The sequence below is a fragment of the Heliangelus exortis genome, chromosome 1 (genome assembly GCF_036169615.1).
Source record: "Heliangelus exortis chromosome 1, bHelExo1.hap1, whole genome shotgun sequence".
In the NCBI taxonomy this organism is placed as follows: domain Eukaryota; kingdom Metazoa; phylum Chordata; class Aves; order Apodiformes; family Trochilidae; genus Heliangelus; species Heliangelus exortis.
Window position 1 is genome coordinate 124,118,098 of NC_092422.1, and position 24,503 is coordinate 124,142,600.

At 41.6% G+C, this 24,503-nt stretch overlaps 1 protein-coding gene across 3 annotated transcripts in view; it reads right to left on the minus strand.

The window, feature by feature from the left end:
• CRADD (CASP2 and RIPK1 domain containing adaptor with death domain) overlaps positions 1-16,785 on the minus strand; it is an 86,897-nt gene extending 70,112 nt beyond the window's left edge. The window contains exons 1-2 of one of the 3 annotated variants that reach the window (XM_071765158.1): positions 16,281-16,785; positions 12,492-12,797 (exon numbers count right to left, since the gene is read on the minus strand). In XM_071765158.1, coding sequence (XP_071621259.1) covers positions 12,492-12,797; positions 16,281-16,536 — 562 coding nt within the window. In that variant the 5' untranslated portion in view covers positions 16,537-16,785. Of the gene's footprint in view, positions 1-12,491; positions 12,798-13,934; positions 14,228-14,264; positions 15,117-16,280 lie in introns of those variants that run through there. The other 2 variants (XM_071765173.1, XM_071765165.1) reach the window with 2 other exon arrangements.
• Positions 16,786-24,503: the final 7,718 nt, after the last annotated feature.

Consider the following 24,503-nt stretch of genomic DNA (forward strand, 5'->3'; position numbering starts at 1 on the left):
TAAGTAACTAAACAGTGGGAGTAAAAAAGACTATGACAACAACTTGCACAGTCAGTAAGAACTGAGCAATTAAAAAAATCCAAAAAGCATGGAAATTTGAGAAAAGGCATAGAATAGGAGACTGGGCAGTACAGCATCTCTTACCACCTCCATCTCCCTATCAGAAATTGGCATGCTTTGGGTCTGTGTGCCTGCTCTGATGCTTCAAGATTAATAGTTACTAGATCCTCGGTTCCAGAACTTCTGGTATCCTCCAGCATCACATGGAAAGAGTTCCTAACTACCCCACAGGCAGTAATACAAGACAATGAAGTCTGAAGAGCTCCAGACTTGTCTGAGTATGTATTTTGCAGACAATGTTGGTGATGATAGGTTCCTTTAGTGAGCCAAAATGAACCTATAAGGGAAGGACAGCATGTAAAAAAAATAGTGCCTGTATGTACATAAACTGGAGGGTTTGTAATATTAACTGGCCAATATATCATTTGCTGCAAGAAGGACTGGTAATGCTGTATGCTGCTCCTGTAATTCATAACACTTCCTTGATTCACACCAGGAGAGATCAGCTGGCATGAGAGCAGTATCAAGACGCAATCATCCTATATATTTTCTTAACTTAGATCTCTGAAGCTTTATGGACAAAAGTTACCCACTATTTGAGGGTACTTGTCAAAAGAATGCTGCAGCTGATAAACCAAGGTGAAGAGGTATACAATGGTAAAATTCATCTTGGGAGCCCTATCAGAAGAGCTAGACACATACAAGCATATACAGTCTAATACACAAAGTGAAAGGCTTATACACAAAAGCAAAAAGCTAGTTGTGCCTTTCCTAACATTTACAGATAATTACAGAAGACTTGCAGAGGGTCTCGTAGGGTTGTTATTGCTATCATTATCAAGACTGATTTTCTTAAAAAAGAAAGTCCCAAAGTGATCTCGGCACTTATCAAAGAGGTTTTGAATGGGAAGTAGTACATCAGTGTAGGCAGAACAAGAGGAGGAAAACCCAGCAAAATGCTTGTTTAATCAGAATATAACCCCTGGCAACAAAAATACTCTAGTGATAAAAGAGGAATTTTATCAAGTGCATGGACTACTGAGCAGTGGAAGGGAAAACTGTTAAATTTATGATGGTCTTAAAGGTCTTTTCCAACCTACACAATTCTATGATTCTATGTCATGAATTCATGGCTGTAAACCACAGTTCCCTTCTTATCTGACTTCATAAAATGAACAGGGAGAAATCTTCTAGAGCAGAGCCTGGTATTCCAAGAATTTTGTAAAAAAAGGATGCACATACCAAAGGCAAAATGAACACTGCAATGGACATACAATCCCACTTGGAATGCCTCTGTTCAGCATTAACCAGGAAAATACCTAGTCATGCAGCAGACTAGATCATAAAACTCAAGTGAACAGCAGAGTTTACACTCCAGTTCTTCCTGATAATAATCTGAATGGAAAGGCACCACACTACTGAGAATCACTTTTGCTCTAAATGATTTGATGTAGTCTTTACACTACTGTAGGTGACAAATTGGAAAACAAAAGAAAAATGCAAACAAGGCACATACAGCCCTATAATAGCCCTCTGGACTCTCTGTGCATCCTTCAGTGAAAACAAAGGTGTTTTTTTCACTCCTACAGACTCTGTTTATACATTATGGCCCAATCCTGTGGATATTTAAAGTAAATTTAGATTTAAGTCATTCAGCTGAGGCCAGTCACCATGCTAACATGCAGTCACACAAACAAATGCTTGCAGGTTGAGTTTGGCAGTGAAGATATAGTAGCTCAAGACCTCTTACCTGGCTATTCCAATTAAACAAACTTAAGCAACACGTTGTTTGCACTAATTGGCATATGGGCACTGCATAAGACAACCACTGCGTTTTGCTGCCTGAGGAGCTTCTTTTAAAACCTCTGTCTTGTGTAAGATACCAGATTAATGTACTGACACACCAGCAGCTGGCTAGCTTAATTTTATCTAACCAGAAGTATGGTGACAGCCTTCTAATAAAAGGGTGGACACGGGGGCTATGCATGTATTACATGTTCTTTTCTTACCTATATTCTACTCGTTGATTGCGGAAGCTAAAAAGTCCCTAACATAGGTAACAACTTTAAATAGACAAGTGAAGTGCACGTATTTATAATTTGCATAGGAGAAGGAAGATCACGCTCTTCCTTGAACAATTTAAAACAATTTAAACAAATAACATTGCTACATATGAGAACTAGGCTAAATGAAATACATAAACAAATAGTGATAAATGAAAATGAAACTCTCGGTAACTGGGTGGATTCTCCTGGATTCAGACGCAAAGAGACACAGGTTTGTCATCAATCCCATTTTCCCAGGACAGGTCTGAATTATTTAGCTGCTAATCCATGCACAATTTCTGGGGAAAGTCGGGGGCATTTGGTAGGGATTCACAAAGGCCAGCAAGCCAGCTGGGAAGCTGCCTTGATTAGCCCAGATGAAACAAGAAGTGGAACAAGCTTATCTCTTCCTGGCACTTAGGTATGTTTCTTTCGACTACTGAGAAGGACTTCATTCTAGTCAAAATTCCAGATTTGAGCTCTCTCTGGGAGTGACACCTCCACCAAAGGCTTCTGAAACACAGCTGAGAGGGCAGCACTCATAAACCATAGATGCGCTTACTTGGGAAGTGTCTGAGACATCAAGTCACAAGGTGCTTTTTTTTTTTATCTCTTACACTGCAGGGTCATACGAATATTAAACTATTCCATGCAAAAAGCTGCACCTTGCTGCCAGCAGCTGACAGGGATGCAGCCCCATCTGACAGGTGTGTCCTGTGAACGCCCAGAGGACTGTACCTGGCTGCGTGTCCCCGTGCCGGCAGCGAGCCAGGTACCACACTGCTGAGCACTCTCAAGAGGCAGGAGGTCTGGGACATGCCCAGGCAAAAGCTGTGGTGCCCAGGACCTGGCTGTGGATGCAGCCAGCAGTTCACAGGGAAAAATTTAATGATTCCCATTTTGGATCTGTGTGCCTGCAGGAGGAGTGCCCCAAGGATCCTGAGTTAATTTCCACTGAAAGCAGCCCGCTAGCATTTCTACCCATAACCTGATGTTGCTTTTAAAAGGAGTGTTTTGCAACTCCAACTGCAGCAATCACTGATCAAGGCTATGGAGATGAAACTAATGTCATGCAGGGTGTGGCAGTACTGGATCAAAGAGAAATACACAACTATTTAATTAAAGAGGGGGAGGAATAAAGAACATGTCACTTTGAAAAGTCGAGCAAACACAGCCATTGCCTACAGTAAAGAAAAACATTTAAAGAAATACCTTCTTCACATAAAAATACCAGAGGGTAGTGGTTTTTCCTTTTGTTCCAGCTTTCCTTTCTCAATAGTTATTTTGCTGAGGATCCACATGCCCTCACTTAAAGGTGGCACCAGCTGTCTTTGGAAGAAGTCTGCCTCCCACCAGAGCCAAGCAGAGAACCCCAGGGCTGGCAAGAGGCTTAGTAAACCCTTTAACTGTATGAAGCCCTTCCACGCAACTACAGCACATATTTTGGTAGAAAGATCTAAAGTTTGAAACAGGCTGTTTGTTAAAGACCTCAACATATATTAACTACAAATGAAAGGTAAGACTTTCAAAAGCATCAGCACAGGACTAAAATTGCCTTCTTTAAAGCCAAGGGGAGCTTACCCTTGACCTTGGTGGGCAGGGGGTTGGGCAAACTTGGCTTAACTACGAGTCCTTTTGAAAATTCCAGGCAAGGTGGTGAAACACTAAGATTAAGACAGCTGCCAGAAGAAGTAGTGCACTAATGGCAATTTATTCCCCTTGACCCGATGCATTAATACTTATTTCCTGTGCACACAAACTGTACAGCATAAATCAAACCAGTTCTTTGGAAGAAACACCAAAGCTTCACTTCAGTTCACACCAGAGGTGTTTGTCAAAACACGTGTACAATTCCTTGCCAATACATCAATATATGGGGGAACACATATCTATTCATGGGCAAAGCAAGAGCAGGAAGAACACATAAAAAGAAAGTCTGACAGTATACTGGAACCATGCTCCAGTGGCTAAAAGAAGCAACAAAACTGGTTTTTTGTATACACAGACAATTGCCAAATAGATAAAAATTTGCTTTAGAAGTCTTGTAAACAAAGCCATAAATCTTCTGAAAGGACAAACTGCAGCTGCATCAATCTGAGGTAACAGTGAGTGATACTTGGGTGCTTAAGTTTTCATTCATATAAACATACATTACCGTAAGCAAATCTGGAAGGAAACTTCAGCTGCATATAGCAATACAGGCAGAGCTTCAAGATACAATAAACATGCATAATTACCTGTATCCTAGGGGAACTCCTGACCTTTGCCATACAAGAGACATTTCCCCAGAGAGAAGTAAGTCACATCACTGCTGACATTCTCAGTCAAAAGGCAAAAGGAGTGGGGAGTTTGAACTAGTAATAGCTATTCAGCTGCAGAAAGTATTTTTCTTTCTAAGTTGAGCCATGCAGCCATGTCAGTGTAAGGGAAGACAGCACAGCACCCATTGCTTCACCAGCAAGAACATTTCAGTCATCAGTGGCAAGACCTTTGTCCTGCTCTGGTCAACAGGAGTCTGACCTCTGACTTCACTGGAGTCAGAACTCTGACTGTGAGACACTGTGAGTTAACATTTTTACTGACTTCAGATGGCTATGCAGCCTTCACAACCCATGCAATCTAAGGTGGCTGTGTGTGCTGCTTGGTTGTTGCTTGGGTTCTGGGGTTTTGGTTTTTTTTTTTTGGTGGTGTGTTTTGTTTGTTTGCTTGCTTTTAAACAAACAACATTCATAGACCTAATATATGAAAGACAATAAATTTTCCCCTTGCAGTGGGAATACAAAAATTAAACAAACATTTTCAGATGGAGTTCCAAGGCAATTCCAGAGGTGCTAAAAGAAGAGCTGGCCAGGAAAATATTAATGAAAAAAATTTTCATTAAGCCTGCAAAATATTAAGTAGGCAGTTCTCTCAGTTGCCCTGGGGCATACATTAGTGTATATCTACAGGCCACAGAGGTCATTAATTAGTTTCAAGTGAATGCCTATGCTGCTGACATAATGCAAAAATAACAACCGCATCTTGCTTTTTGATGTTTACAAGTGGCATTATCAAGCTGCAGGATCAAGTCCTTACAAGAAAGTTTCCAGTCTCTTCTGGAAAAAAATTACTGTCTGTACAAAGCTTTTCAGTGTTTCCTTCTCCACATCCTGAGACAAGACCAACAGTAAGAAGCTGGCAACAATTAATAAAAAATCTCAAGGACCATGAAGGACTGTAACTAGGCATGTTTTAAAAATACAAGACAAGGGCATGATTTTATTATATTGTAATGCAAGTTTAGGAAGAAAATGGACAGAGAATTAAGATACTTTGTCTAATGGAAAACTACAGGTAGTGAACTCCATAAGCCATTTTGAATGGGCATACCCCAACACGATAGAACAGAAGACATACTTAAATAATCAAAGAAAAAAAGAACCATTTATTTTCAGGCCACAGTATCTCTGATGTGATGCACAGCTACATCTATATGCACGTATAAACGCAGATTTTTAGGATTAAAGGATCCCAAGACTGCAAGTGTTTATGGACAAAAGCACCTCATCCACTGGCCAGAAAAGGCTACATCTATATTAGCAAGCAGTACAAAGCAATAGGGGAAGACCTGGAGACTTGATGCAGATCATACTGAGGATTTGGCATTCAGACTATACACATCTGGAAGGTTTCACTTCTAACTGTCTCCAGTCAATGAGTTATAAGTGAACACAGAGCACATTTTCCAGTTCAGATTCACCTGAAATAAATCTAATTCAAACACTCCAATTCACTTAAAAAGCACATTTCTAACCTGAACTAGAAGTTATGCACACATATCCAAAGTCTTCTATGTCAGCACCAGTTAGATTTGGATTAAATTCCCACATATTGAGTACATATTGATACCAAGTTTAGAGAATCACAGAAAAAAATTAGGCTGGGAGGGGCATTTGGAGGTTAGCTCGTCCAACTTCCTGCTCAAAGCAAGGCCAACTTAAGTCTGATCAAGTTGCTCAGGGTCTTCACTTTTGAGTGCTGACTGTCTCCAAGGATGGAGATTCCACAGCCTCTATGAGCTAACTTGGCACCACAACCCCTGGTGGCCAGTGCTTTTCTATTGCTCCTGGGTAGCCTGTCCTCACTTCCACCATCTAGAAAACACCTGACCTCCATGAGAACTTCCCATTCCAACTAACACCCTTTATCCATCATCTTTTCACCATGCACTGCTGTGTAGAGCTTAACCCTGTTTTCTACTGATATCCCTTCTATAAGTACTGGACAGCTGCTGTCTTCCTTTCTCCAGGCTCTACCTCCTTTTGATTGAGAAGCCCTGCAAAAGACACCATCACAATGTCTCTCTTTCTGAGCTCCCTTCTGATTCTAACCCATAAGTTCTTGACCAGCTTGCAGCTCAGGAAATAGCAAAGCTCTGTGCATTCAAGACACTCCTTTGAAGAGGCTGCCATGGCACCCTTGTCTGAGAAGCTGAGGCCATGCACCGTGGCACTGCAGCTGTGTGAACTGTTTCACTGTGTTTCTGCAATTCCAATGACAGTGCTGAAACTGTGCAGACTTCCACTTCCTCCCAGCACATGTGCTGATAAAGACACTTTTGCCCAACAGTGCTGACTTGATCCCAGCTGTCCCTAGCAGCCCCCATTTCTTGAAAATGGTCCTGTGGCTGTAGGAGACCAAATGCTGCCATGACACCAAGTGCACAGACAGGTGTGAATAGGCAGGATCCACCCACTCCTGCCCAAGGCTTTTTATTTGAATAGCATGATGGAGAACAATGACTGGGCTCCATCCCTTAACATGGGATCACTAAGCCCCATCACAATCCTTAATCTGCTGAAGTATTACTAGTGTCTACGTGAGAGAGTAGTGAAGTCTGATGATTTGTCAGGCCTTAGCAACCTCTGTGATGTCCTGGATCCATCCAGTCCCTGAGGAAGCAGCAGCCAGGTCAGCAGAAGGACAGCTTCATTCCCCACATCAGAGAGTCTTCAATCCCAGTTACCCATTGCACCCTTTTAGTGACACCAGCTGTAAGTAGTTGTGCAGTGGCAGGGAGGCACACACACAACACCTCTCTTGCCACACAGGAGGAGGAGAACTCCTCCTCTCCTGTTTCTAGGGACTACAGGCTTTATTAAGCCAATTTTACTAGCCTCACTTTTTGTGTTACTGAGGATAACACCAAAAGTGTTTATCTCTTTCCATTAACTTATGTGAAAAAACCTGAGACTGGATAGAAAATTCTACAGTTCTTAAGAGTGATGCCTAAGATTTAGGTTTCTCAAAAGTGAAAAACATATATGTAAGCAGCATAAATACAGCTGCTTATTAACATGACAAAAGAAGCAATAAAGCAAATATTTTTTGAACTTTAAAAAATAAAACAAAATCTTATGTACATACACACATTAAAACCAAAATACATACAGAAATCTCTGTAGAACCAGGGAAGTTGATGACTTGTCCATGTCTTGATACATGCTGTAAATATTACGTGTGTGCACAAACCCTTAATGCCAGACTTCACAGATCTCGCTGCGGTCAGGAACAAAGCCAAAGCCATAAAAGTAACACCCGATTTTCAGGGGAGATGGGAATGTGGAAAAGAGTTTGGGAAGTTCTCCTGCAAGGATGCCTTTGGAATCTCTCCAGAGAAGCACAGAACATTTTCTATAGCCTCCAGGCAGTGGGATATGGCAAAGGGGCACTCCTTCATATTCAGGTCAATCCAGTGAGGCCAAGGCTGCTAAGCCTATCCCTTTCCTTCAGGCATACATGGAAGGAAACTCCCCCTTCTGCCACTGGACTACACGAGAGAGGGGAGGGAAAGAGCAGAAAGAAAAAAAACCTCACTGTCTTCTATCCAACATTTTAGAGAGAGAACAGGAATTAATCAGCTCCTCTCCTATCTGACATCCAAACAGAAAATGCAAGAAATCAGGCTGTTACCTCGCTGCTGTAGATGTGAGAGGAAGCAGGATAGGAGGAGGGCAGGAAGCAGCCAACAAAAGGTAAGAAGAGATGCTATATTTCCCCATGTCCTAATGCTGTTGCATTTGAACCTGAATTCTTAGGAACCTACAAGACAGCTGTGGAAAAAGGACTTTGGGAGAGCTGGAGTGGGGGGAGGGAAGGATGGCTTTCTCAGCAGAAGTACATGTTTTGCTTTGTTTTGTATTTGCATGCTTCCTCCAAAGTGTTACACAACATGAAATTTTATACAGATACACGAACTCCCCACGCATCCAGGGAAAAACTCCAACCACACCAACATCTGTTCAAATCAAAACACCTCACCCAAGTCTAGCAGGGCCCTAATGCAGACTTCTGACTGGGTACCACAACAACAACAACAAATCATGCATTAGAAAATATTTCTTTGTTAGTTGTGAGAGAGTTGCTTTCCCAAGATGATTCAGTGTAACTCCATGCCCCAAATTCACTAACATTTGCCAGACAGCAACGGCTGCTGCAGGATTCCTTTGGCAAATGCTGAATCTCAGACTTTACTCTTTCTCAATATGCTGAGATTTGCTGTAGAATGGAAAAATCATTTATACAACAAAGAGGTGCAGTACTAACTCCTTTAGAAGTAAATAATTTTATAGCAACATATAGTATAGAAATAAATACAACGCTTTGGCAGAGGAATTCCAGAGTGAAGAGTTATTAAAAAAACATTCTGGTAAACAAATGCAGTCAAAGCTTGTATTTTTATATTCAGTGCAAAAAAATATTGGGTAACTGTTTGCTGTTCTTAGAAAGAATGGAATTCTGTTGCCAGCAGCTGTAGTTTTTTTGTAGGAATTACAATACTATATTGAAGATTTATGCTCCTGACTAAGGCGTAAAGTTATCCAAACTAGGGCAGAAAAAACAGAATAGTCTTTTCCCAAAGAAACAGACCCACATTATTTATGTTAACTCTTACTATAGCAGAAGTTTCAATCTTTGAAACCAGGAACTTGTGCTGGGGCTGGTGTTCATAATGACTGTCTTGCAATGCCACTCTGCAAAGGGTGAATTGTTTTGTCACAAGTGCTTACACAAGCAAGAAACACATCCTATAATCTTGAAGTCATAAATATTTACCTCCAAAAGCACATGACATTAAATTTTCTTCTTGACATTTGGGGGTTTTATAATGATGCTTTCTCTACCTTAAAAAAAGGTTTCCCCAAAGCTGTGGCCACTTAACAGATACATATGGGACAGAAGAAAGGTGACCCTAAGCAAAAGGCTGTCTTGTGCATAACATAAAGAAGCAAGGGGAAGAATCTGGGGTCTCACTGCTGCCAATTATACAGATGCAAGTGACCCTATCTCCCAGCACATCACTCCCAATTCCCATGGAAAAACCATTCCTTCTGCTCTGCAGAATTAGGGTCTACCACAGCAGATAACAGCATGCAGAACTATTATTTTTAAGTCAGCTTATGTTTGGCAATAAAACTCAGGGTATCATAGGCTTTAAAGTTCATTTATTTGCAAGCAGCCAAGTAGCATACTCTGAATTGAATCCTGGGCCCATTTACAGTTACACTCCATGCTGCTCCATGAACATTACACCCAGTTACACACCTTGGGAATTAATAACTTCGCTGCCTGGGAAGAATTTGTCCAAAGGCTCCCAATGAGTCAATGGCAGTGTCTTGTTTAGGTCTCACATTTTGGTTTCCATTTTGTAGCAGCTTGGTCCACATGGTCATATTTACGCTACATCACCAAAAATGTTTTATTTATGTCCTTCTGAAATTGTTGTTTATTTGGTTCGTTGGTTTGTTCTTTTCTTGTTAAAAGGAAGAAAATAAATTAAAAGCTTCTGAACAATTACAGTTGGTTTGTTGTTATTTTTAACTGAGAACCAACAAACTGTATTTCTCAGCTGAAGCAAAGATATGAAGCCTGATCTCTCTGGATAAAATGCAAAATAATCCAAAGGCCTGCACAGAAAAATCACTCTATGTGCTGCAATTTTTTGCAGTCAGATAGAGAAAACCTTATATTTTATTCTTACTGATTTTAAAAATCCTGCATGTAGGCAGAGAGAAGTGAAAGACTGTAAAATAAAACCTCCCATCAAGGAACAACTTGCCACCAGTTTTTAATCCAGCAGAAGATTTGCAAAAAACTGAGCTTACTTTACTTGAATAAACAAAATTTTCATCAAGCATAAACAAAGGAATAGCAGGCATGCAATTTTCATAAGTATGCATGATTCAGAGAGAAAAAAGGTTTAAAAATCTGGGGCCATAAAACCAACTTCAATTTTTAAAGTTTTAGGGTCTAAAAAAAGGCAGTGTGTATGTGGTAGTTTTTTTCTTCACTACAAATGGATTTTTTAAAAGAAATTGCCACTGACAAATCTTCATTTATAATTAGTCCTATAAGACAGAAGTTGTCTAGCATGGCACTAAAGAACAGGTTTAATTTTAAGTATTACTATAGTTTTACTAGAGCCAATGGCTTTTTCCATGCTTAAGGACAAGCATATTGTCAAGGACTCTAGCAAGACAAAAGCTTACAAGTTTGTTGTTTAGAATGCAAAGTGAGGCTTTTCATCCCTAACCACATTTTCTTGCATGTTATCAGCACTGATGATGCCACCACTGTTTCCAGTTCATTCCGTGGTGCACTTAGAATTTATTAGGGCACAGATGGTGCTCTCTTTCTTTGGCTTCTAAAGAACATGCCTTAATATTAAAGCAAAACTTGTCTGTCTGCCCCTTACTCTGTTCTTACATTCTATATTGTCAGAGTAAGAATAACAGCAACCTTTGATCTAATTTGGAAGCGTTTTTAACTTACACACAATATTTGGCAATAGTATTGGCAGGTACATTCAGCCCACTTGAAACCAGAGAACCTGATATGCATAAATCAAGTACATTAGTCACAAGCGATGGAGAGCAGGAACAAACAATCCACAAAGCAATCAAAAGAACTAAAACTGGAAACAGTTTCTAGTAACAAACTAAGTGCTCCTGGCTGTACTTGATAGCTGTGTCTGCATTTCTGGAACTGTAGGAATTATTCAGCAGCTTCACCAGCAATTATCAAATGGACAGGCTGATTTTTAAGGCAAATAAAGAGCATTAGTATGACAGGAATTGTTATAACAGTGAGCGAGGTCTTTTCCAACGTGGTCAATGCCAAAAGTTTGCACTGTGCTAAGAACTTGCAGTGTTTTCCCCTATGGGTAGCACAGGACATTTATTTATTTACCTGTTTCTGAGCAAGCATAAAAAAAACCTCCACAGAGACCCAACAGACAGACAAGCTGTCACAACAGTCCATTTAAAATGTCCTAAGGTAAGGTAATGGTCAGATTTGTCCAGCAGATGTTGACAAAATGTTCTTGAACATGCAGCTAACCAGGACACAGGTGCACATGATGGTCGACGGGTCTTAAGTCACCCAACGTCACAGGCTTTCAGTCTCATGCAAAGCACACTGACACTGGAAAAATCACACGTCATGTGCATCAAAATACATATGAGCAAACTCAAACAGGAGGGGGGGGGGGGAGAAGGTGGGGGTGAAGGGCTTGGAGAAAGATTAATGCTTGGAAACGACGTTGCCAAGTGAGGAATATTTCACTATCTTGCTGGTAACATGAGGCTAGCAGCCAGGGTATGCTGCCAGAATCTAGGGCAAGAAACATGCATTTTAAGCAGTCATCTTGACTTCCAAACAACTCTGCAATTGAATGCACAGATTGGAAAAGAAATCACTTCTGAACAAACATCAAGTCCAGAAAACTACTTTCAGAACTACTTTTAAGTATCAGAAAGCCAGAGATCTGATGAAAGCAGTTAGCACCTAAAATTGTTTTAAAACTAAACAATAGCTAACAATTTCGGAAGCAGTGATCCTAGCTATTTGCACTCAGTAAGCATAATAAATTAAATAAATATAAATTAGCATATAGTACTAAATTAAAAATACATTAAAATAATTTTTAAAATAAGTAAATAAAAATTATGGCGATATGAACAACCCAGGAAAAAGACACTGTAAAACCTACATAAAATAAGGAATAATCAAAAATGGATGGTGTAGAGACTGTTCTGCAGCTAGTAAAAGACACCTTTTATAGTCCATTCCCTTTAAGGTAATGGAGTCTGGGTCTTACATTTCAGACTTTCCTAAGGCAGCCTCTCTTGCTGTCTCCCCATCTCCTGAAACTCAGTCCCGCTCACTCACCAAACTTTGCAATACCTTCTGGTGTCTGGCTGGCTCCTAGGAAATTCAGGCTGTTGTTGGTATCATACTCCATATCTACACAACGCATAACTTGAAACTACTGGTACATTCAAGCCTTTCAAAATAATGGCTTGAGAATAAGTTTCAACATACCACCAAACACAATGCTGGGCTTACCTTCAGGGTCTTGTACTGTCATTTCCTTACGCTTTGCTATCAGCTTGTCTTTAACCCATGGGAACTCCTGTAAGGAATCCAAGAATGCATCAAAGGCCTTGGGTCCTCTGGTGGGGAGAATATCAAGGAGCATCATGGTTTTCCTCTGACTGGTGGTTTGGGATTTGATTTCTTGAACGTGACTGTCTGTGAGAATCCCTTCTTGGTAGAGATACTGAATAACAATTCCATCCACCAGCACCTCTGTGCAGAGCTCCAGGCGCATGGAGCGTAAAAGCTGCTTGTCTCTGGCATCCATCTGGCAACCTGGAGTGGGAGGAAAGAAGGGAAAGAAGGAGATTAAAATATTTCAACCTTCAGCAAACATGATGTTTGATTCCTGGCAACCTTTTAGAAAGAACACCAACATGGGGAAAATGCGATAATATCTGGGAAATAATTAGTAGGGAAGAGAAACTTTTGCATTGTCAAGAGCAGTCCTCCACTGGAATAAAAATCATGTCAAGTAATCCCACTAACTGGTCAACGTTTACAAATTTAAAGCAGACAGAGCATTTGCCAGTCCTCAAGACAGCCTACCCCTAAAAAATTAAGAGAGGTGTCTGACCTGACCTCTGTTACTGATGTCTCTGACTCTACTGCTGTTGCAGCACTTTTTGCTGCAGTAGTGCCAAAGCAGCATCAGGAGTGGCAGGTGTGCCACAGACAGGCAGCAGCAGCAGGGACAGAGTCAGCAGGTAGCTTTGGCCTACGAGATGCATTTTAATTTTAGGAGGGGTGGAAATGCACCTTATGTACTAGGTCGTTCTTCTCCCTGACTCATCCTAGAAGGCTGCTCTGGAACTTGACTGGTCTGATGATGAGACACATGGATTTTCCATCTCAAATTCATCCACCTTCTATTTACAGGCATTTGTCCAGACAAAACTGTTCTTTAGCTTAAGTAGTTCTTTCCCCTCCCTGGTATTTACCCTTCTAGTGGGTTCACAGAAAACAATCTGACACTCTCTGCCAGCTTCCATTTCATCTGACTAATACTCTGACTAGACAAAAGCTGGAAAAGGTGAGTTTTACAGCCACTCTATGGAAGAGGAATCAAGGTCCAGAGAGACCAAGCAAATCATCTAAGATCGTGCCAGGAGTCTGTACCAAACTTATGAACCAAATGAAGATGTCTAGTCCATCTTTTAATAACAAACATATCCCTAGGCCTATTTATGGCACTTGAAAAGCAAAATGACAGAGCAATACAATTTAATATTTTCCCATGGCAAATAACAAAGTTAAAAAAACTGTAGCACGTGTTGAATGTGATTACCCAGAGAGTTTCTGATAATTAAACTAGAAGCTGCTGTTTAAACAGTTAGACCTTGCAGAAACTATACTTAATTCAGCTTAAGGATAGAAGAAAAGGCAAAGATTTTCAAAGCTTTTGTGAGAAACCTGCAAAAGTCTTTGTATCATCAGAGGTGCCTTCTGACTCCCAAGGCCCCATCAAAGGCTGGTTGGTTGGCCTGGTTGTTAAAATCCGGGGCAGGCAGACAACAGAACATTTAGGCATGTAAACGGCAGCTTGGAGAGAATGAAAGAGCATAGGACCATTAGAGAGACTGGAAAACCCTGTTTGTGACACTCTCTAATAAAGTCACTTTCCGAAAATGCTATCCCAAGTGCTGACAGCATTGGTGGATGGCACCTTCTCACAAGGACTCCATCTTTCCTGGGTTACCCACTACGTTTCTCATATACTGATGTGAATTTTGAGGTGCTTACCTTCCAAGGGTCATTCAGGAATCAAGTAGCAACCATCCTGGCACATATCCTTAAAAAAATGCTGATTTTCCAAGCACAGCTAACATCAAACTTCACCACGGAGTGAAATGACAGTCCAAGCAAGGAGATGGAAAAAGAGCAGGCAAGAAAAAGAACTGGATTTCCCCACTTGGTGTTAGGATGCTCATTTTGTACAGGCAGAGATGAAGAATCTGGTCTCTAACAGTCGCTACCTTTACACTTCTGGGAGCAGTCCCTGTACTAAAGCAAAAACAGAAAAAATTCAGGCAGCAGACCCCTGCCATTTCTCCCTTCCAGTATTTCCTGACTGGCCCTGAGCTCATGAAGCACTTGCAGAGTTGAAGAGGGGCACCCAGCAGCAGCTTTGAGGGCATTACCTCAGCCTAGGCAGAAAACTGAGGTGCTACAAAGTTCTTGTACTTCACATTCTGCATGGGCCACTGCCAGTCCCTGTCTGGAAGCCCACTTGCCCATATGCCAAATTAAGACCATCAACTCCTCCAGTCCCTGCTGCAGCACTCAGTGAGCATCCATTCTTCATTACCAAAGTGGTCAATGCTTTTCAAAACTAAAGTTTCAAACCATCTTAGTTTGCACCTGTCTGCTCTGAAAATGCCCAACAAACCATTAATTTGAAGGGGAAATTTCTGCTGAAAAAGGCCTCACTCTGCAGTCAGTGAGCACACCACCTTAAGGTGGGAACTGGGGCCCAGTAAACTTACAGAATGGGGTGTACTGATTTTGAGGTCTTTTTAAAGCTTAAGTATTTCTTTGTGTGTGTTTACTAGAAGGAAATGTCTGAATCATAGAACCCCAGGATGGTTTGGATAGGAAGGGAATTTAAAGATCATCTTATCCAACCCCCCTACATTGGCAAGGACACCTTCCACTATACCAGGTTACTCAAAGGCCCATCCAGCCTTGAACACTTCCATGGAGGGGAAGTTCCAGCCAGGAACTAAGCAGCCAGGCATGGAAATGTATCAGGACTTTGGTGTGTTAAGTGTAGGGACGAAGTTTACTGCAACAGAAAATAAATTTATTTTAATTGCAGCCTATGTCTAGGGATCCAAAATAAGCTCTAAAGTAAGTTTTTTTCTAGTAATGCTGGTGCTTAGGAAGTGCAAGTGAAAAGATGTGACATTCATTCAATCAAAAGATGACATGGATGGAACCTACTGCAGACACTTCAGAAGTACATCTTTTCCACTGTAGAGAAGTAGTTTAAGAAATATATCCCCATTTCCTGCTATATAAGCACAGACCTTATCACCACACCAAGACAAAAAGCAGGTTTGCATTTGTTCTAGATCGTACACAGAATCTGCCTGTGAATGGGGAGTAAACTTTAGAAAGCCTTCACCCTTCCCATCCGAGGAAGAACGATTCCCTTCGTTCTTGCCTAGAAACACTTTGACATTTTCCCAAAACACCAACTGCACTGCACTGCTTGGTACTTATGACATGTATGTTCCCCTGCGCCTGCTCAGCACAAGAGTCAGCTCCACCCTGCCTAACCCACGAGTCATTTGGGACATCCACAGCACGCCTACTGACTAAAAATCTAAAAAAAAAAAAAAAAAAAAAAAAAAAAGTTTTTCTTTTAATTTCTGTCCCGTAACCGAGGTCTGGGAGCTGCAGCTCCTGTCCCCGGTGCCACCGGAGCCTCCGGCCGCGGCTCCAGCCCGGCAGGCAGCAGCACCCCGGCCTCCCTCCCCTCCGCCCTCCCTCCGGGCACGGCTCCCCGCCGCCCCAGCCCGCCCCGCGGAAGCCCTGCCCCGGCCCCGCGGCGAGGGAGGCCGCCACCGAACGGCCCTTGGGCACCGCTCGGGATGACGCCTTTACTGCTCCTCCTTCCACCCTCCGCCGGCGCCCGGGGCAGCAGGCAGGGCGAACCGGGCCGGGCCGATCGAGGTCGCCGGCAGAGCTTCGCGGAGCAGGCGGGGCGGCGAGCGCTGTGAGGGAGAGCCCCCTCCGCCCTCGCCCCGTACTTACAAGAGGGAAGTGAGGAACTACGCAGGGCGCCCCGGCACCCGCGGAGCCTGCGCGGGGAGCACCATCTTTGTTGAAGGCAAGAAGGCTTCGCCGGAAGCCGTCGCCACCGCCCTGCTGCGGGCAGGCCGAGGAAGAGCCGCGGCCGCCGCCGGCCCCGCTGAGGGCGGGCAGGGGGAGGGCGCCGCGGTCGCCATGTCGGGTGTGGGCAGCGGGGCTGAGCGGCCCCGCGGAGCAGGACGCGGAGTCCGTGTGGCATCCGCTTCCCAGCCGGGGAGGTGGACCTCGGGGCGAGGAAGGCGTGTGGCGGGGGATCTCCCGCGGGGTTGCGGTGTAGGGAGGAGGAGGAGGTGGTGTTGGGGAACCCTTCCCCATCGGTGCCTGGACGGGATGGAGAACACGGCTGCGGCGGGCTTCGCCAGTGAGCGGCCAGCGAGGGAAAGCCGGCCCCGGCAGCACCGGCACGGAGCCGGCCCCACGCCAGCCCGAGAGCGGCTGCCGCAGCCCCCGCCCCGTTGCGGGGTCCCCGCCGCTGCCGAGGGGCTGCCGGGAGCGTAGGTGCGGTGGGGTGAGGTGAGTGAGGTTGTGTCTGCAAGCAGGAAGCTTCTTTCCAGGAATTCGGAGGAACTGCTGCGCTCCTAAGCGTCAGAGTGGTGAGGGTGTTTTTAGAAAGCGGAGGAGTTGTGTCTGAAGTTAAATCAGAAAGCGCAAAAGTGTAATTTTCGTGACCTTAGCCGCAGCTGATCTTGTAACTCTCTAGGAATGCTGGTTCCTATTTGGAAGTATATGCTAAGCTGAAGTTCATCTAGGTGTTGGTATCATCGAATCAACCCTACAGCGATGTTGTGTTAACTACTGCATATGCTCAGCCTCTTTTCTCTAAAGAGGCTAAAAATGAAGGAACTTCCGTAGATTTAAAACATTTTTAGTAAGACTCAGCTTGTGTCTACGACATTTCAAGTGCTGTGTGCAATCTGATTACAAAAACATCTATTTCGCTGCATTTTACACAAATATCTTAAACCAAACTATTATAGAAGAGACAAAACTGTGATTCATAGAGCTATAAAAACGAGGCAGGATCACTTCCTAGTGCATATCGTCGAGGCGTTTCTTTCCATCTTCACGTAGGTGCGAGGTGCCACCGGGCTTGAGCAGTGTCAGCCCTTTTCTTTCGTGTTGGAACCGCAGTAGCAATGAAAGAAAGAAAGAAAGAAAGAAAAAAAAGATCCTGCAGAACTGAAACACGCAACTCTGAAGCTGCAGGCAACCGCAGCGAGCTGGCTGTGGTCTGCTCGGCTTCCTAATGCCTCCCCTCTGGAAAAGCAGGAAAGGGACTTGCTGCAGCTGCTGCTGGAAATGTTGCTGCTGTGTGAATCCCATTTGTATGTTTAGTTTAGACTAATTGTACAGATTTAAGGGTACATGGAAGATAGTTACGGAAACCTTTACATGCCTTTCCTAGATGTGGTACCCAGAAAATATTTGCCGTGGAAAAATATAACTGAAAGTATTCTTGGTAGAACTTGCATGCTGCATGTGCTCAACGTGATATTTAAGATTTTGCATGATGATGCATACACAGTTGGTCACGCTCTGAAGGCTTAGATCTTTTTCCTTTCATTTTCCAATGGCTGACAGCAAAATTGGGAATTTATGTGGACGCAGAATGCAAATCCCAGTCTTAAAGTTTGCATGCTGAATATAAGAAATGTAAAGAGAAATTATAAATGTTTTTTATGTGACCAGCATCTGTGGAGATGCTACTTTTTTGGCCATTTTAAAGCAGTATTTTGGATCTGTTGACGTAACATGTTTATCTAGGATTATTTCTGGATAATAAATTAGATAAAAGGGATTAAAATTGCCTTCAAATAATCAATCAGTAATATCTTATTACAGCACATCTGTTAAACCAAGGTAAAGGGGTTTTTTTGTCAGGCCCATGTGTTGCTCTTCTAGGAGCACACACATCAACAATTTAAATACTCCTATGTGTCGTTAAATGTGATGCATTAACATGTTTTCTATGACCTCGAGAACACTAAAAACCACACAAGTAACACATTACCAGTAACTCTAAGACAAGAAGTATGCTGCTGTTATAGCCAAAGTACATCTGAGCTGGTTTTAATCTTTCATTTCATGGATAGTTTGTAATACTGGTTGTAAGAAAATACATTTGTAAACAACACAGACCAGGACCAGGGAGCAGAGAGCACCACAAACCATCTATACCATTCCTTAGCACAGCACTCTACAGCTACTGAAAGTTTTCTTTCTTAGCTGCTTCTATTTCTGATTGCCAGCTGTTTCTTTTTCCTTTTTTTTTTCATTTCTTTTCTTTTTTTTTTTTTTTTTTCTCAGTCATGATTTAAGGAACTGTATTCTATCTGGAATTGGAGTGACCAAACTTGGAAACTTAAAATATCACATCATTGTGAGCCTGACAGCTGCATTTAATTGCAGATAATGTGCCTACATTTTAAAATAGAAAATGAAAACAAGCAGTTACACCACTTGCATTTACTGTATCTTTTTGCCAGATGAGGCAATTGGGATTATTTATTTTACACTGTCCAAGAATATCTTAGAAAGTTAGCAAATCATATGGATATGCACAGAGCAACTCTGGTTCCTGCTCAGGGAAATGGTAGCAGTCTCACAGCCAGCATTTTGTCTTGTCTTTGCTTATAGTCTAGAGATGCAAAAAAGGAAAGGGAAAGCAGTGCAGGAAAAGAGATAAGCCTAAGAAGGAAGAGGGTGCAAAGGTCCAAATGTGAATAGAGGGAAAATCCAGGGTTTCCTTTTCCTTCTACTAGTTTGTAACTAGTAACCGCAAATTCTCTATTAGAAACTGTAAATACGATATTTTGGGGTAATCTTTAGCAATGCATCCCAGGTGTGGATTATACTGTGCAGTTTCAGAATAAGGAACAAGTAATACTTGCAAGTCCAAGGAGAGAAGCCCTTAAACTTTTCATTTTGGTTCTGTTTGGGTTTGGCCCTGACTAAAGTTCTTCCAGTTGAGTTCTAGTCCTAGTACAAAACTTCAGAAGGATGGTTTGGTTGTCTTCCAGTTTTAGGGACAGAAAAAAAGGAAAAGAGACAGTTTGGGTTCAGCTCATCTCCTCACTGACTCTGTTCAAATCTCAAAGATAATCATGTAGATTAAGAAAGTATTTAGTAGACTTCATAGATCAATGGGCCATGGTCAGTCCTGCATATCAGTATCATCAGACTTTTAGATATAAAACCTTGTTCTCTCTCTGGTTCTGTATATTGGGGAATCACAGTGATCATCAGGCCATACTTTCAAGGATTTCTGAATTTCAGGTTAACAAGTCCAGATCTGTGGGAACCAAGGTGAAAGGCATCTCTTCTGATAATGCTGTTCTCTTTGCATGTAGGTTATTCCAGGTCAAAATACTAGATTTTAAATGGACCATACACTTTTTTAAAGCTCACTTAAAAGTCACAGATCTTTTTAGAAACACCCTAGAAGTATAATGAGATTATTTTTAAAATAATAAAACTTTTGAGAAGATCCTTTATGCTAATTGGAGTCAAGCTGTATCCTAGCATGTATGTATTTTCTTTGTTTCCTACAGACTAATTTGTTTCTGCTGATAACAAGAGCCAAAATGTGTTTTTGAAACTAGCGCAAGCATATTTAATCTATTAGGATTGTCCTGTTTTCAATTGACTGTAGGACAGCCTTCCAACTTTAAGGACAAAAGAAAAGAAATATGAGCCTCTAGATGTGTTTATTAAAAACACATCTAATTGGTTAAATCTCTCACAAAACCCCCGAAATGAAGATGGAAAAAGAAGAAACATAAATTGTTGCCTGTCATTTTTAGAAAGAAGAGCACAGAAAACATGTCTGAATGTGATGTATCTCAAAAACACTGTTAAAATACAAGTCAGGGTGGCCCAAACACCCAGCTTCAGTGGCCTGAAGAGTAGATGGGGGTCTTGCAAGCCATCACTGTCCACTGCTATCCCAGGCAATATCCCTTCCCTTCCTCCTCACCCTGCTCCCCATTGCATTCCCTTTCCTAATGCCAACATCCAGCTCTGCCCTGCCAGCCACCAAAGACCAGAGTGATGCCAAGGAAACAACTTGTAGACAGAGCTTAGGCACACTGGGCTGGGTGCTGGCAGGGTTTGAGGGCACTGGGCTGTGGGTTGGGAGAGGGCATCACTCTGCAGGTGTCCTTTGATTCCTTATCTCTCCTGTGAAAAGATGATGAGCAGCCCTGAAGTGCATCACTGGAAGGGGACCAGCCCCTGAGCTGCTGCTTAGATTATCCTGGGACTTTGTAACTTGCCATGCATTTAAATAATAAAGGCTTTAAGTTAAATGCTGTTTGAAGAGACTGATGAATATAAAATGTAACATCATGAGCTTCCTTGGAAGTGTTATTTTATTAAAAGGCATGTTCAGCATGTTGGTAAATCATAGAACAGAAAGTTTCAAAACATCTTAAACCGTGGGGTTTGAAGTGACTGTGTAGTGTCTGTATGTTTACATTTGTTTTCAATAATAAAAATAAGTGTTTATTAGCAGTACTGCAATGAATTCTTAATGCTGTTTACTTTGATACAAATGATCTCTAGCCAAAAGTTGAATGCAGAATACTTAGAAAAATAGACACAGGCATCAAACGCAAAACTTGTATTCATTCCAGAAAAAAAGAAAAAATCCACAGTTAATTGTAGTAAAAACCTTGCCAATAATATTTGCAAAATGTTAGTCAATGTTTCTCGGAATTTTTAGTTCATTTTCTTTAAATGTATGAATTAAGATAGTTCTCTGTTTGTTTTTGAATTTTAACTTAAGATGCCGTGAGAAGACAGATTAAATACTGCAAGCCTCTAAATATTTATTCCAGATTTATAAAATATTTTTAATGTAAAGCAACCGTTTTAATAAGGTGAGAACAAAGAAAATTCACAAATTGTCTTTAAACATTAGCAAATAAGCAAAAGGAATTTAACATTCAATTCCTAAACCTCTTCACAAAACCTACTTCTTTTGTTTGCAAATGAAAGCATGTGAAATGATTGTCTAGCATTTTAGATAAAAGAATGAAATGTTGATTTTGTTTAGGATGAGAATAACTACTGCTTTTTGTAATCTTCAGTTTCTTTCCCAGGCTTTGAACTGGACAAACTCAAGTATAGTACCTATATTTTAAAGGTGCTTACTTTCAGGCTAGGCTTTCCAGGAGCTAGAAATGATCCATTGAAAGTTTTCACAGGTAACCCAGCAAGAGATTTGCCACTGCTTACACTTCTTCCATATGTCCTGTTTTCAAAAAAAAAAAAAAAAATATATCCTTCAATTAAAAATTCACTTACTCTATTTTGTTCCCTTTCAAAACAAAACCTTTCTGCATGCATGGGTGCAGTGGGCTGGTTAAGCAGCCTGCAGCAGGCACTGCATCCTCCATCAGGGGACTTAAAAGAAACAGAGAAAATTCCAGAAAACAGCTACCTTCTCACAGGCAGTTTCCCTCACAGGAAACATGTCTGAAGTGCTTCTGCTCGAGAAGGTGCCGTGATGCCACTTCCACTGCAATCTACTTAGACAAGAATCTCACTTTCCTAACTTACTTCTCTCCCTAGCAATGCAGCCATTCAAAGATAAACCCCCACTGCAGCTAAAGTTCCTGTCAACGGTAACTTTTGGTGTCTTTTCACCCGATGCTGATAAATTACAAAATGTTATGTCCACTGCCCACTTTGCAGACGGGTAAATTGCAGCTAATGCAGGCTCAGTCTTGTTTAAGACTGCTAAAAGAAAATGGACTGGCTGAAAATCCCATGAACAGGAATGGTTGATCCACCAAGTATTCTTCCCTCTGGATTGTGTCGATAAGCAGCACACTAGGTAAGGAAAAAGCATACATAGGCTGTGTAATAGAGGTGTCCAATGCAACCTGTCAAATTTGGGGATTCCCCCCTGCTGCAAATCAAGTGTGGGTACAGAGATTCAAGTGAACAGATCCTATCTCAGGGCTGCAACCTAAAGAGGTAGCATTAAATTGTAACAGAACATTTTGAAAAGGGATTTCACAGCTTTCAACTATTTACCTTTTCAACTGTTTCTTATACAATTCTTTCTATCCAGCCTGATCCAAACAACCTCAGTAAAGTAAAAAAAATAATTTGCAATGGGTTTTGAATCTTTTCCCACATTTCACATACCTCCACATTTCCTATTCGTTAACCAACAGTGCACCAAATTGCCATCCTGGGCTATGAAACATCAATTACTGAACAATTTGGCTGAAAACAAAAGGATTTACTTACATAAACCCAGCCTGCCAGTGAAAGAAAAATCAAGGGGGAAGCACTGAATTTGGGGTTTTTTGCTACTGCATTTTATTCCTCCTTAATACCATAGAAAGTAATGGAATTATTTTGGTATTTCAGTTTCAGAGAGTTAATGACTCCAACTCTGGGGAAAAGAAAACCAAACAAAACATGGGTGCAGTCTTTTCTTTTTTCCACAATCCACAATTTATTAGGCAGATTAAACACCATCATTACAGTGATGCTTTTTTTACGGTTCTCTGGACTTCCTTGGAGGCACTGGCTACTCAAAGCCCTGTAGGTAGCATGGTTAATAAACACAATTAATCCCTCCCCCACTTGGCAACCCCGGGACCAGGACAGACTAATTTTGCTGTAAATTTAGGGTTTTCTCCCCCCCCCCAAATTCAGTTACCTATCCAGACCTTGTTTATGTGTGGTTTCAAATTGTGTGCTGATACTAGGTACTTCCCTGGACCTTTAAGCTCTAATCCAACTTTCAACATATTACTGGAATCGGTAGTTATTTGATACGGGTTGTGGGAAGTGCCACCTCTCTGAGGAGCTGTTGGCTTTTCCATGTTCTTTCCCTTCAGTCCTTTCTCAGACCTTTCTCAGGACAGGTTATTCCCTCATCCATCAGCAAGCAGTACAGCTTCTCATCTGTTTTCCTGGCAGCTGCATTTTACCCAGCTTGCCTGTGGTGGTCTGCACTGATGCCCTTCACAGCCCCTGGCAGCACCAACTCAGCCTCCCAGTTTCTTCGCTTGATCTTCAGCCCGTTGTAGAAATTGCCCAGCTTCAGCAATACTGTGGCCAAAGGCCATGTTGTTGTAAAGCGAGCTCAGACCTTGCTGATCCCAAGTTATGTGTCAGTGGAATGTTGTTTCCAGGCATTTTCAGTCATACCAAGGGCTTAGCAAAATACTGAGACCTGCTGAAGTTAACACTAATAAAGAAGTGGTTTTCAGGAGCTAGGCTGGGATACCAAAGCAGCTTGTCATCCCCACTTCCTTTGTGTGTACAGCACTGGCCATCTCAGACCTTTCAAGTGATTTCTGGTTGTTCTATTAGGAAATTTTACAGTTTATGTACTAAAATTTTCCCTTACTATTGTAGTTTTTCAAAAATAAAGTTTATCAACAGAAAAAACGTCTTATCATTATTGAGAATCAGTAACAACTGTTAGAATCTGTCGAGCCATTACTTCTTCTAGCAGTCAATATGATACTTTTATTGATGGCAAAGTCAGCAGAAGTTTTATTTTCTTTTATTTTTAACTGACTGTTAGACACAACACCCATGTCTAAAGGTATCTCTTCCCCTTTTCATCATGTGTTCTGGCTTAAGAAGAACAAAGCCCTGGTACCACTCAGCTTACTTTCTGCTAGATCCTAAGCTTAGAGTAAAAGCAAAAATCCACAGGAATTTTATCAGGAGTACAAAAGAAAGCTCTTGAATAGAACATGTAAGTAAATAAAGGTTTTCTATAATATTTAACAAAGTTATTTACCTACAGAAACATTTTTCTAAGACACAAAAGGTGACTAAGATAAGGAATTCAGGCAACTACAGAACCCTGTCCTTCCTATCATATGTAGATTATGTTTCCTTTATGTGATGAGATTTAAGAAGTGTCTCAGATTCCATAATTTTCAGTGAGGAATAAGTTCCAGATTAACACATAAAAGTAAACCACTCTGTCCTCATATTCCAGTGAACAAATTTTCCTGCTTCCTAATAATTACATATCATTTATCCGGAATGTGGTTACATAAAATAGAATTAGGACAACACTTATGAGATCATATTAAAATAAAATTTCTTATAATGCAATGGGGGCAGCTGCTTGCTTACCTTCCTACTCTACCCACCCATCTTTTACTGGAATGATTTTTCTGT